The following is a 14,771-nucleotide window of genomic DNA, read 5'->3' as shown; positions in this document are numbered from 1 at the left end:
AGATCTTTGACGCTGCTTTATTGTGGGCAACAGTGACTGTTGACACATCACTGCAACGGCGTTCATGACTCAGTGGAGGCTCTCTCTTCAAAGTGGGGACTCAATTAGGAGAGTGCAGGTATAAATTTTTGCGTAGGTGGGCCCAATATGGCAACCACTCCGGGGCCCAAGGCTGGGAGATAAATCAATATCAGACTGGTTGAATTAGAGCATCAGTGTGAAGCTTCTCTTGCGTTGACCTCTTTTTTCTTAGCTCTCTCCTCTTCTTCCCATCTCCATCTGCTAATTGGAGGGAGGTCACGGCTTTTTCCGGGCTTCAGTCTGTTTCTCTGTCTCTTCAGTGACTGCCATCCACTGCATTTGCTCCGTGTGATTATGAGAGGAAATGGATTCTTTAGCTCTTCTGCGCTTTTGTTTGCTGTGTGATTCTCAGAGGGCATAAAGGCCACTATCCCTCCTCCTTGTGAAAAAGTCTTGATGCTGTTGAGAGCACCTTAGGGAGCCTTGAGGAGTTACTAGTCTTTCTCTCTTGGGGTGTCCAATTCTGTTTGGGTAACCCCTGCGCCCTCACTACTGCTGCCTCTCTCGTGGCTCATTTAGCTCCATACAGACGCAACAGCAACTCAGAGGAGGTGCATGAAAATGTAAAACCAAACTGTTATCCATTTCAGTAGAGCCAGTCTGAAATAAAAGTGATTATGATCTCTGAATTGTTCAATTTAATTGTGATTTTTAGGGAGTTTATGGGTCCTAACTTATGGATCTTTGGTTCCATGTTTAGAAAAATAACATTCAATAACAATGATGGTTTTAATTATCCATTCATTTGTTGTCACAATAAAATACAGAAAGAATGCACATGTGAAGCATAAATTATGTTTTGTTTTGACCGACCAATAGTCCAAAATTTAAAAAAATGTAATTTATAATGATGTCAAATGAAAAGCAGTGAATCCCCACATTTAAAAAGCTGAATAAATGCATAACTACTTTTCTTTTCTACTTTTATTAAACCAATTAATGGACTACATCTAATTATTTTTGACATTGTAAATAGACTCGTCTTGTTTCTTTCCCTCTTGCTTCACTTTACTTTACTTACTTATTTGACGTGGTTCAGTGACAGCAGGAATTCTATCAGAGAAGGTGTTACACCTTTAAAATGATGCATATCTGTTTTTGCAATTACAATTTTGAGTATTTAGTTCTGAGAATATTCTGTATACCTCAAATGAGACATGAAGACTGTTTCCCAGACCCAATTACCCAGAAAACTCTCACATGTGTTTATTTTTCGTGCCCAAAGTGGAAAAAATAGCACTGAAATGGCTGTTTGAAGTGCCACGTGTGCGCTTAGCGGGCACATGAGGAGCTCTTCTTGCATGCCTTGCGATTTTTGCAGCCGATATTTACTTATCACATTGACCCCACATGTGTCCCATTTACCCTGCATGTGCCTTTGGTTTGATGGTGGAATAACAGTCAGAGGAAAACGCCTTGAAAAATTCCACCCTGCCCTGAAGTGGTGCCTGTGTTCCTCGGCTCAGATCTGGGCAGTGGACTTATCCTCCACCCCTGATTCTTACTCTTCTCTTCTCCCCTAAACCCACACACGGACCCAGCCCACCTAATTTACTCCCACCTCCTAATGTCAAACAGCTGTAGAGTTGACTCGCAAGGAATTGCTGCTATTACGTCTTCCTCCCCTCCATCTCCGCTCTCTTTTTCTCAGCCATTTTGTGTGTGTGGCCCCTGATGTCAGGTCACTCATGAGCCCATACGTGGAGCCCAAAGGGATTTATTTATGATCCCAGCGCTGGATATGACGTCATGAATTTACATCGTAGGTGCCCGTGGGCGGAGATGGATAGACAGACGGCTGGCTATAAATTGTGCGTATGGATCGTACTTGACTCCTATGTTTTGTAGTTGCCTGGTCTCTCTGATATGTAAAGGTGGGCCGTAACTGGGCCAATGCCATTTCCAAGGCACTCCATCTAACTGAAGTAGCTGCGTGACATAAATGCCAGTGAGGTCATCCGCCGTGTGATTGACAGGAGAGGATCAGGCAATGATGCTGAGGGTCGAGAGTTCCTGCTGCTGTCGGGAATCTGCTTCAAGGGTTTTGGCCACATGCCTGAAGTCCAACGTGGAAGCTGATGACACAAATTTCTCAAGAATTTATTACTAACTTTAAAACGCAGTATTCAAGACAATGGTGGGAAAGCAATGGAGTTGTATGTATTTAGATTGGTGATGATACAGTACTTATTGTAATGCCATGTAAGTATGTATAAGAGTCACGATTAGCTCAGTCAAATTAAAGACAGACAAAGAAAAACAGAGACAAAACAAAGAAGAACAAACCCTGGAAGGATTACAAACATAAAATTAAAAACATATAAAAGTAAAAGTAGTGCATCCAGCTCATGTCAAAACCCCCCTCCCCTTTTTAAGAGAGGCAGAATGGTAGACTAGTCGACTCTCGCCGGTCTTTGTGCAGTACATTTTGGTCCAATTACTTGCGGAACTTAATGAATAATTTAACCTACAGTGAAGCTTGATAGTCAGGTAGATTTTTGATAGACTTTGCAATCCAAAGCTACTCTAAAGAAGTGTTCAGTTGTTGTTTTTATGGAGTGTTTTCATTCAGGGGCGCTGAGGTCTTGCTGTTTTATTGAGACCTCGTACTGTTCCACTAAAACAACTGGGAGCTCAGGGAATCTTGATGCTACCAGGTAGAAATACTATGACATAACTTTATCCCTAACAGTATAAAAAGGCTAAACCAAAAGTACTCAAAAACCTTAACCCCAGCCAAAGACTCCTAAGAGTCTTAATGCATGCTTTCTGCAATATCTGCTTATGGTTGTGGTTAGGGAATGATCATGGTTATAACAAATAACTTCAGGTTTTCAGGTATTTCTAGTGTTAAGCAGTGCTTGTTTAAGATTGGTGCTACCTGTAAGGCTCACTTCTTTCTGCATGGCATTCAATCATGTAATCAATATGGACATAACTGCTCAAGATACTGGACTGTGACTCAGTCAGCGATATCACATGGACCCATTCCCACTCGATGTCCCGCTACACAGGGATGTGTTTCAGCTGTGTCTTGATTCTCAAACATTTTAGGCACTGACTTCTGTACAATCATAGAGTGATCAAAAACTTTGATAAGGTGTTTTCATGCCACAGCTCTTTAACTAGAGTCTCCTGGTGTTTCAAAATGAAGATACAGCATTCACATCTGCATCACCTAACAAATATACTGTAAAAAACCTGATTGTATCCAGGATACACTTGTGCATTAAACACACTGAATGAGTGAAACCCAGCGAGTCCTGATCTGGTGAGTTTATGATTCTGTGTTGTGCAGTTTATTTGTAATGTCAGTGCACGAACAACAATGATGTTAGATATGTGGTTCTCCAGGGGGAACTAGGCGTTGTCTAAGTGTGTTGCCAGGTCTAAAAAAATCCCTGCACAAATCCTTCAATACTTTTCATAGTGATCTACCACATATACCATGACACTCTGGTTTCATTTGTGTCGTGTCTCAGTTTCAGTTTTGGTTTGGTGCTCTGCATTGACGCAATCTGGGTTTATATAAAGGCCTAGTCAGTCAAATCACAGGTTACCACATGGATACGTCTTGTCTCCTGGTTTTAACCTCAGTGTTTGTTGATATCCTTTGGGCTCCGAGGTGACTCAGCTGATGTTTCGTAGGAGAAAAGTGGTTTCTACTTTTGTTACTTGGAGCTGGCCGGTGCTCCACTCTGATTGGGTTTTCCCCTCTTCTTTGCCACGAGGACGGCGTCTCAGCCAATCGTACTCTGTTTCTGAGGTGGGTGTGGTAGAGGTTAAATCATACTTGACAACACCCTTCAATCCTGTTATTTTGAACACCACACTGGGTTTTAACTGACTGATCTTGCAGATTTTCAGTCCCACTGGATGTCGTCAGTCATGTCTCTATTTTTTAATGCCACTTCACTAAAGCTAAAAAAAAAAATTATGAGACCATAAGAGTCTTATGGAGTATAAACTAGCACTAAACACACGTGTGGCCCGCTGTGTGTAAAGTGTGGAGTGCTGCAGGGTGATGACAAAGTACTTTGTTAGCAACATGTGTCAAGTTGCTCCAACTGATTATGGTCATATACTTTTACCTGACCACGCTGTAAGCCTGTCTCCAATTATGTCAGTGTGACTCCTTATTAGCCATGTGGTGTGTGCGTGTGTGTGTGTGTGTGTGTGTGTGCCTCCCTACAGGCCTCACTCATTCATTATTAAACAGCTCCTGATGTTTTCTGGCTGTCACTGCACCGGTGTCAGGTACCCACACGACCCCTTCACTGAACCAGACTGAGTCAGGATCCACTTCCAGTCTCTTTGGCTTGCTGGAGCTGCTTCCAAAGCTGCTGAACTTCCCTCCAAAACCCTTTTGTTAACTCTGGATGTTGTCTCTTCGCCGGCTGATTTCCCTGTTATTTATTCAGCTAACTGTCAATGGAACTAGGAGGCTTAAAATGCATTTGGATATTTCTCTTGGCGTGATGTTGGGGCTATTTGAGCTCTCAGGAGGTATGGTGCTGCTATCATCTCTTTTTTGTCACGGGTACTGTTATAGCTGGCCATAAAGTAACAAGACGACAGCGTGTTCACTTTAGCAGACTTGTGGTAAAGCAATATGGTTATTTATGCAGCTGAATTTCATCTTTTTTGGGGAAAATGTGTGTCAGGCTCGTTTGGTGTCTGAGGAATGAGGAGCTGATGTGATCGCTGCTGCCTTGAAACGTAACTGCTATCAGTTGTAGCGATCTGTCCACTTTTATTAGTGTGACATTCAACAGGGTGGCTGATCTCAGACCATGGTTGGGCTTACAGGTCTGTGTGAATGTGTGTGTGTGTGTGTCTGCGTGTGTGTGCAACTTGACCCCGTCTGATCTCATCTCCGTAAGCGCAGGTTGCCTAGAAACCCCATGAGGACACTTCCATATTATTATGCCAAAGGAAAGAATTCTCCCAGACACAAATAGATTGCACAGTTTCTGACCTTACAAGGGAATCGTCTCATTTAGTCCCATCAGGAGTGTGTTGGGGAGCAACTTGAAAGTTTTCATCTCATAGACTGGTGCCTAAAGAGAAAAGAGGGCAATTATGGCATGCAAGACAAATCCAAAACAGGCTTAACTTTTTATAGTGTTTTCACTGTGTGCACTGCTAAGAATAGCTGCAGCATGTGTCCAATGCTCAGTTGACTGTATGCTATTGTTATCATGTTGGGACTGAGACCTCTGGTAACATTTAAAACTGCATAAATGCTGGAAAATTACTTTCTTTCTGAATAAGCTTGCGGTTAAGCCTTTTGCTCGGCTGAATGCTGCTTGAAAAAGTAAGAAAACTTTTGTTTCCATAAACTGAAATGGGGAAAAGAAAAACAAGATGGTCAAAGTGAAAAGTTCCTGCTTCCTCTCTGAGATCCAGTGTACGTCCTGGGTAACAGTGGATTGGTGCAGTATGAGTGACACAAGTACAATGGAGCAAAGCTGCTGTCAGGTACACTGTTGGGGGAGCTTTTCACATGTCAAGCAAGTCCATCTTCTCTGTAGAGGCTGGTGACAGATACTGAATGATAACCGGCTCCCTCGTTCTCCAAAATGGAAGTCAGGAATACTTAAATGATCCATTAAGGAGGCATTCTAATACATCCCCTGTGCTCCACCCTCGCTTCCCACCATTGTTAACTTTCTGACACTTTTCGTCTCACAAAACTATCAGTAGTAGAACTAATTCAGATCGCCACAGAAACTTTTGGTGACCTCTGATTCACCAGTCTTTCCTGTTATGTTGCACTGTTCAAAACCTTAACCCACCCAGTAAACTGTTGACATGGGGAAGATGACTCATGTTGACCACTTGTCAAAATACAGTAAACAGCACACTAGATTATCTATTATTCCTGCAGCCACTGAAAGACTATTTACCTAGAACTGCACTGTATTTGGCTCAATGTTTGGTGCAGGTCTTAATCATCCACTTCAACCCCGGCTCCTTGAGCAAAACACTTCGGTCAGTCAAGTGCCTTTCATGATAGGACGGCATGCAACGCATGGAGGCTCGCTACTGACGGTGTGTGTGTGTGTGAAATTGTAAAGCACTTTAAATAAAAGCACTAGATAAATGCAGTCCATATTCATTTAAAGATGTCACTGTTACTACTGACAGGGAAAATTAACTTGGCAGAAATGTGAACGTCATTTAGCTCACATGATTCACCAGTGGTTTAAATTATGGCCCCACGGTTGGGCAATTTTTTGCCAAAAAAACGTTGAGGGAGGGAAAGGATGACAAGAGACACATAAGACACCACATTTAATTAAATATTCAAATAAAGACAGCAACTTCCATGGCATCATACTCTCATAAGTAACTCACGAGTTTAATAAAGCTAGATTCTATTTTAATATCCATCAGTCGTACTTCACTTCTCTTGACCCTGTGCTCTTAAAGTAATTGTACCACAGCTGAATCCTGCGTGTTTAAGAAATATTTTGTGTTTGTACGCCCCTTTGCTGTTACCTGGTTTACCCACAATCCATCTGTCACATTCCCCCTTGTCATTTTCTCGTCCTCTTCACCTCTTTCAGTCTCCTTTCAGAACGCCATGCACCTACTTTTGTAGTAAAAATATATGGAAACAGGAGCGGTGCTTCCTCTCCATCCTCCTACACATTCATTCCTGACATCACGATGTGTCGTACTCAAACCTGTGACGCTCCTGAAGCCCCTGTCACCATCACCCTGAGACATGTCAAGACGGTGACACTGTTTTTCTGTCATTAGCCACACAACTACAGTGGTGCCGCTGTAGAATATGGTATTGTCTGTCTTTAAAGGCAAATTCAAGTTCCAGTGTCTCTGAAAGAACTACAACAACCATCAGTAAAGATCCAAATCAATTCACAGCGCTTTAAGTGTAATATTCTGATTTTCGTATTGTAGCCTAGTGATTAGGAGAAAACTGTGGAGGCTGGTGGTTTCTACTGTGTTCTGACACTGACTTCTGTGTCACAAATGATTGAGGCGAAATCTGAAGGATGTATTATTCTGACAGACCACCGGAAGACCTGGATGTAGGCAGAGGGAACGTGAAAAGGCGGTGCAGCTGCTATTTTAATACAGGGCTCATACTGAACGTCCTTGTAAGTACACAGGGACAAAAAAAAAAATGAATACCAAGTTTTAGGCATAGTTCACAGCAGTTTGAGTGTATTTTTAAAAACTGTATTTATCTTCTATGGAGTTTTAAAGTGTCATTTTTCTAAGGAGAAATAAAATAACATGCCAGTACTGTAAGATCAGTGTGTTACATGTTTTCAGTGCAGGTCAGCTTGTTTTAATACTATTAACATGGTACCTAGTCAAACACTCACCCATTCATAGGTTTAAAGGGTGCTTTTAAAACCTGTTTATAGACAACAGCAGCTGTGGTCATTTTTAGTTAATGTCAGTTACAATGGATTCAAGTCCGCTCATCTATCTCCGATGTCACATATTTTCACCCAAGTGTGGCTTAATATGCAACATCTGGCCGAGCGCCCAGGTCCGAGGATGGCTGTAGGACAGCAAAGCAATGTATTATTACGCCATATTTTGCAGAACTGACAACAGAGAAGTGAATTATACAGTTGAGAAAAGTTTCTTTGGACACTGTCTTACTCTCTCTGCCTGGAAAACTAACTGAGATGATCTCAAGCCGACCGTGGCTTCGTTTGTGCATTGGGTCTGTTTTTGTATTTACATCAAACTGAGCTGTTGTGCTTGTGTATGTAACTGGACTTACAGCCTTTCTTTAGCTGGTTATTGGTCTTTGTCTTGACATTCTTCTTGGTTCTCATTGTAAGTTTTGTGCTCACCAGCACTGACTGGAGTGATGGCAGCCTCAAGGCTTTGGATTGCAGCCAAAAAGTTTGCTCAGAAGGTCATTCATTCAGATCTGGCTGGGAAAATGTGAGTGAGCAACTGCAAGGCACTGCTACTCCCATAGTGGCTGCACTCACTGACTGTACTGAACAACACTCAGGTGTTGGTGGATCCGTGTGAATGAGGAGCTGGATGATGCTAAAGAAGAGTTGACCAGTGAAAAGTTAGCTTATATACAGGAATACTTTTAAGTAGCAGGTTGGATGGATCCTCACATCTTTTTACAATTCAAATGTCTCAGTCTGTCGATGCTACCAGACAAATAAAGAGGTTTAAAGTAAATAAAGTAGGTTTATTTAGAATATGCATATGGGAAACTGGCCATGTTGCGACTGTTCAAACTCTCCATATTATTAAGATTATACAGTTTGACCCCGTTAGCATACCAAACACACATTTTAGCTTAGTGACGGCCTGGAAAAACATAACCCGACTTAAAATAAGTTGCCCATGCCAACGTTATCTGTGGAATGTGCTGCATTTAGACTCGCTGAGATAACTGTTGTGTCTGGAGTGAACAAGTATATCCATCCAGTGTCTGGCTTTATGTATAAGAGACATACTGATGGATTGTTCTGTGTTTTATGTATTTTGTGATGAAATTATCAAGTTCATCATCCATGTAAACTGAAAACAAAGCACATATTAGCTTACAGTGCTTTAGCTTATGATGCGTTACCTTACAATGTGCTATCTTACGTTACGTAAGACTTCCAAATGTACACTAGTTTATTTAATATTGTGCATTATAGTCATTTTTACCATGAACTATCATGATTTAGGCAGTAGGTATTGTTGGTGCCACACATATTTAGTTTGTGACATTTTAGGATCAAATCACTTTGGTATAAATCTCTCTCTCTTCAGTGTTTGATGCATGTTTACACTACTGAGTAGCTCAATGGGCTAAAGCCATCTGGATTCTGAGGTTATTTATTCACTGGAGCTCTTATAAATGTTGCTATGAGATATTTAGAGTGTTGTAAGTAGGATTCTTCCAAAGTAGGTTCAGTTTTGTACAACAGAGGAAACGAGCTGACTCACCAAACATTCACACAATAACAGTTCACTTCAGGCATTATCTGCCGCCCTGTGGGGGTCTCTCTGTCCAAGTACAAGGGCCCACTTTGAGCGGGGCCACTGTGTGTGGGATGGGAATGTCGGGTCCATGGCTGAGCACAGCCTGCTTCCAGCTTGTTCCCACCCAGCCACCCATACAGTACCATCCCTTCTCTGCCTTTCTCCCCACATGACAGCTCTGTGGTGAGACTGCGACCGCTGTCTCCTCCTGTCAACCCAGTCTCCAGCCCAATGATAGGACATGAGCAGCACGGCACCGGCGAGTCGCTGATGTTAAGCATGTCCACTGTATTTAAAGGCCAAAGGCCAGAGACAAGTTCTCTCGTAGATGCTTTCTTTAGTCCGTGTGAGTTAGACCAGCAGTGGAAGAGGACGGATTTTGTTCTTAATCGTTTTGAAATAAAGCCAGACCATAAGGAATCGGTAACACAATGAGGCACTTCTGAAACAACAAGGATATTAAACATGGAGTACACAGCCTGACTCAATTTGTCTGGAACTCCATCACTCCATTCAAGCTAGTTTTGGCCTCTCAAAACGGTGAGTGGCTTTTCTTGTTTCTACTGGTTTCCTCAATGTTTGATTTCTTCTGTTTTTCTCGAAATGAAATTCATTGCTTTTGGCTCGACAGTGAAGCTAAGCCACAGTGGACTGGTATTTTGTTTTCTGCAAACCAGTTTTTGTATTCTTTTAGTGGTTTTGCCCAGAATCTGCCAGAGGCATTATGTTTCACCGCAGAATATTATAAAATGGCCTGGAAATGTATTTTTAACCAGTGATTCTGCAGTTACGGAGAGCACAGACAATGAGGTCAGCGAACAATGAAAAGTTGGTGGTGCATCAGCCTGCACATGAGTCCTTTTTATTTGTTTGACAAAAAAGAAGTTTTAACAGAAACAAGCATCTACTGCAGGGACCAAAAGGGAAAATAGTCTTTTTGTTTGAGATTTTCTTACATTTGAAACAAAACCAGGAAGTTCCTGTTTCACTTTAAACACTGGCTCATTATTTAGGCCCTTTTCTATGTACAGTAATTGCTCTTCCCAAGCTGTTGAGCTTTACAGCCACAATCTATGAAGGCTACTGAGCTCAGATATGAAAGAATCAAGATGACTCATGCTAAATGGAGGAGTTGGCGTGACTAACTGGGGACAGACTTTACATGAAACACCACTGGAAAACTGTAAGTGACAGAAACATGCACACAAGCATGCACCAACATTTTAAATCCCCCTCGACACACATGCAATGAATGAATGCAAGTGCTGCAGTAAATCTGGAAGGCACACCATACTGACTTCCCTTACACACACAACTTACTGAGTGGTTGTTATTTTACCCGGCATGTGACATGAAGCTCAGACAGAGGTGTCCTTTGTTTGGCTTACCTACGACCGACATGTTCTCCACGGCAACCGAGTGGGGAAACCCACAGGGCCACTCAGGTTTCTGCCCAGACATGAAAAGAAATGTCCACCCCAGCAAGAAAATTAGCCAGGATCCCATCAAAGCTGACCATCTGCTTAGGAAACTCATATTTCTGTAGCACTTGCAGCCTGTGGGATGTTTAAACTACGGTGCCGGCATGAATAAACATGAATATAAGGTACAGCTTTAGCTCTTAGTTGTAGCATCACACACATCATTACATAACAGAACATTGTCTGTTCCAAAACTAAATAAGTCCAGGATGATGTAAAAGAAACAGACCGACAACCTGCTGTAAACTCTGCCATTTTGCTAAAAAAGAAATCTTCCGCTCCCCTCCCTCAGCCATCGTTTGCAGTCAGTGGCCACTCACGGCAGAATGACAGAGATCACTTTCAGTGCAATGGTCCTTAACACGGCACTTAGTGGCACACTCTAAGTGCTCAGGACTGAATTGCTTGATTGGACAACTCATCTCCATTTGTGTGGTAATCCACAGAAGAGCGCTGTAACGACCCAGAAGCACATGTAATGGAATCTGTTGGATCTGTGTCTCGTTGGCGGTGACCCTGTGCTCAATTATGGGGTCGGTATAATTCATCTACACCTCTGTTGTAATAATGTAACAGTGCAATTAAATCAGCCCTCGCTCTGTGGTTTTCTATTGTACTCTACTCTAACTGCACTGAGTGTGTAGATGTGGGCTTTTTCCACAAAGCGGGCTGCCCACTGCCGGTCTTCCAGAGCTTCCGTGGTCCTGGCACAGTATTGGTATAATTTCTGATTTGCTGTGATGCTTTCTCTGAAAATGGCCCTGGAGGAGCCATGCCAAGACTGCGGTTAAAAGACCCCCTCCTCTCTCCCTTTCTCCCCTTCTCTGCATCTTCTTCTTCCTGCTCTCTCCCTCTCTTCCCTTTTCTGCTTATATCTGTGTTACGAATCTATCACTTCACCTATTCATCCGACTGGGTATCAGTTAATCGCAGTCACTGACTCAGTCACTCGCCCACCAAAAAAAATCATCTTTTCTTCCTCATCCATCACTAAATAGTTTCCATTGTTGCTCATGATTACGTCACACAGGGAGTTTCGGAGCAATCGAAGCAAACAGGAAAACAGAGTTGGTGATGTGCTGTCATGCCTGATCCTCTCCATCTCCAAACTCTGCAGAATGGATCAGTTGTTTTGTCATTGTAGCATTTGAGCTTGAACACTGCGGCACTGAAAAAGCAGACCAACATGGTCGTGTGCAGCACGCATCCCTTTATTCTCAGTTGCAGTATTGTGAGTAGTCCTCTTTACGTCTATCGATCCCATAACAATATGGAAGCATTTAATAAAAAGCAAGTCACCACAGCTGAAACCTGCTCCGTGACACTGGGAGGGTGTGTTTGTGTGCGTGAGAGAGCGATTGTCTCACTTTGTAACTACCTGCTAATTATACTGCACAGTAAACATGAAATTTGTAACCACACCACTGCAGGATATCATTAACTAAAAGGATTAGAGTGTGGTTCAGGCAGGAGGGCGTCTGTGGCTTCTACCGATTGAAAATGGACTAATCTAAATGGGATACATCAATAAAACGGTGGAATAAAGTTGCGGGCACTTAAGAGCGTCAGCCTCTTTTGCTCAGGCTCAAAGTAGGGAAGAGAGTCACTGGCTGGCAGCCAGCCAATAAATTAGAAGATAAGAAATATTATTCCACTGGCACACCAGCGGCTTGCAGCTATTTAAAACAGTGAGGTTTATTGATAATTGAATTACTTGGAGGAAAAAAAAGACAAGACAAGAATAGAACGCTTGGAGGCGGATCAATAAGGAGATATTGTAGTGGATAACGCTGCAGTGGCAAGCAACACAGCCAGGAGGACGCAGTGTGTGTGTGTGTGTGTGTGTGTGTGTGTGTGTTGTATACACTGCATGTGTGCTGAATGTTTATACGTAGTAATGTATGGTAGTTTTTACCCTGAGGTGATCGTGAAATCCTTTAAGACACATTTTACTTTATTTCTAATGATTGTCAGTTAAATGAGTTGATGAAGGACGCCGTCACTGCCACGTGTAACCTTGATGTTTATGTTGAATGTCTTGTGTGTCTCAGGTGCTGAGCTGAAGTGAGATGGCCTCGGAAAGAATGGCGACTCCTCAGAGCAGCTCCCGACAGAGCAGCTCGCTCTCTTCCTCCCCAATGAGGCAAGTAACGGTACAGTGTGACTACTGTGGGTCTGAACACAACACAGGTCAGCTCAGAGGTGTACACAGCCTCAGCTGGTTTATATGAACACTCAGAAATGTGACGCATATAAACTTTTAGGGTCCGTCTGCCACTAAAACAGCATATTTCTCACACTTGCCCCAGGTGGTGTGCAGCCATGGGGCTAGTTGTGGTTCTGAGGGTGAAAGGGAATTGGAGTTTCCTTTATGCTGCTCAAAGCATCAAAAAAATGACTTTTAAACTCAACAGCAATGGGTTTATTTTCATTATACTGCATTATGCTGTATCTACGTGAATTTCCAGTTTGCTCCTAAAATTTGAAAACTACGAAAAAGTTCTTACACTTGGCTGTGAAAGAAATAAGAGAATGTGTAATAAAGGCTTAGAAAACAGATTTTATGAATACATCTTGATGCTGTGGCACCTGATTCTACTTGTTCTACCACAGACAGCATTTTCATGTCCATAGTGGCTGATATAGAGACAAACTCATTCATTTAACAAATACAAATGCCGCCATAAGTGGGCATCAGAAATGAAATGGCTGATGATGATTTAGAACAGTTTCAGGCGCTTGGTTAATTACTGATAAGAAACACGCACAGATTCACATTTGTTTTGGCCAAAATTTCAGAAATTTTCACAGGACTTCAAGACACACACACACATACACACACGTCACATACATGTAGAGACACACACCGAAACACATTGACTATAATAGCCATGATAGCAAGAAATAACCCATCGGTTTCATCTGCAGATGGGGCCCCCAAAAATGCGGCATACTTTGGCACCTATCTCCTTCTGATAATGGACTGTAATGGTGGCAGTGATGTGACAGACGCTGGCATCATGGCAGCTGTCATAAGAGCAGAGATTGAGATTTACAGTGGTGACAGGGTCTAGTTGTGTCATTAGTCATCCTCCTGTGATTTGTGTGCAGATAAATGTATCAAAGAGATGTTTGGTAATAGATGAGGCTGCTGTGAGGTGTTTGGTTCTCAGTGGTCTGTGAGTTTTCATTACATTAAGTCATTTTCATTTCATTGCAGTACACCCACCCATCCAAAAATATAAATTAGTGCAACTTTATTTGACAGTATTCGTATTTTTCCAAAAGAATTACACTAAATGAATATTTCTGGCCAACTGGTATTGTTTGCATGACTGGAACTGAACTGAAACTCATGAACTACTCATGATTAAATGAACTTGAGATGGTTGACTTGTGTGTGCACAAAGGTTGAGTCTTATGGACTGATACCCCTGAAGCTGCAGAGTAAAATCACATCCCCACCTCCTTCATATCTGGTTTGGGGAAAATTTATTGCCTGATGTTTGTTGGTTCAACATCACCAAACCAATATATCGGTCTTAGTCAGGATTCTAGATCAACAACTTAGAGGAAGCCAATAACAGGAGGTGCAAAGGTCAAAACCTTAGTGATAATGCAAACACATACACAAACTCACACTGCTGCACCTCCCTGCCACGCGTCCACATGACCTGAAAACATCTGTCCACAACTGAGTTTCACAATGTCGGTGCATATCAGCGCACAAAAGCCAGAAATTGAAACCAAAAATCCTGCAAAATCTGTTGAACACATGTGGTCATTGTGCAAAAAGACAAGTGTGCACACAATAAAAAAACAGAAAGTGAAGCAGAGCGGTGCTGCTTCCACGCTGTCAGCCACGAAAAATAGACAGGGAGCACAAACCTGCCAGCTGACCTAAACTGTACTCTGCATTGTTGAACCATCAGCTAAACAGCTTTTATCACAAGCTGGAGGCCTCCTCTTTCAAATGTAGAATCAGTAACTGGCAGTTTATTGTGCTTTATTTGACATTTCATGTCCTGCTTTTCTCATGTTTTACTAAGACCAAAGAAACCTAAACTGAAACCCATTGTGTGTTTTCAGACCTTCATGACTATCAACTATTTCTCCTGACTTCCAGAAAAGTCTCCCTTTGGAGATACACATGACAAAACTGTTATCGCACCAGAGTGATATATATCTTTGTTGTGAATGTTAAGTGTCAGATGCTAATGA

General features: G+C 42.2%; 1 protein-coding gene across 1 annotated transcript in view; it reads left to right on the top strand.

The window, feature by feature from the left end:
* The window catches only part of LOC139201821 (protein inscuteable homolog), a 44,730-nt gene that overhangs the window by 5,387 nt on the left and 24,572 nt on the right, over positions 1 to 14,771 (top strand). The window contains exon 2 of the mRNA XM_070831249.1: positions 12,602 to 12,693. Coding sequence (XP_070687350.1) covers positions 12,620 to 12,693 — 74 coding nt within the window. The 5' untranslated portion in view covers positions 12,602 to 12,619. The remainder of the gene's footprint in view (positions 1 to 12,601; positions 12,694 to 14,771) is intronic.

Source organism: Pempheris klunzingeri, chromosome 5, assembly GCF_042242105.1.
Source record: "Pempheris klunzingeri isolate RE-2024b chromosome 5, fPemKlu1.hap1, whole genome shotgun sequence".
NCBI lineage: Eukaryota > Metazoa > Chordata > Actinopteri > Acropomatiformes > Pempheridae > Pempheris > Pempheris klunzingeri.
Note: the sequence above shows the minus strand (reverse complement) of the source record. Positions and strands in the feature narration are given on the sequence as shown.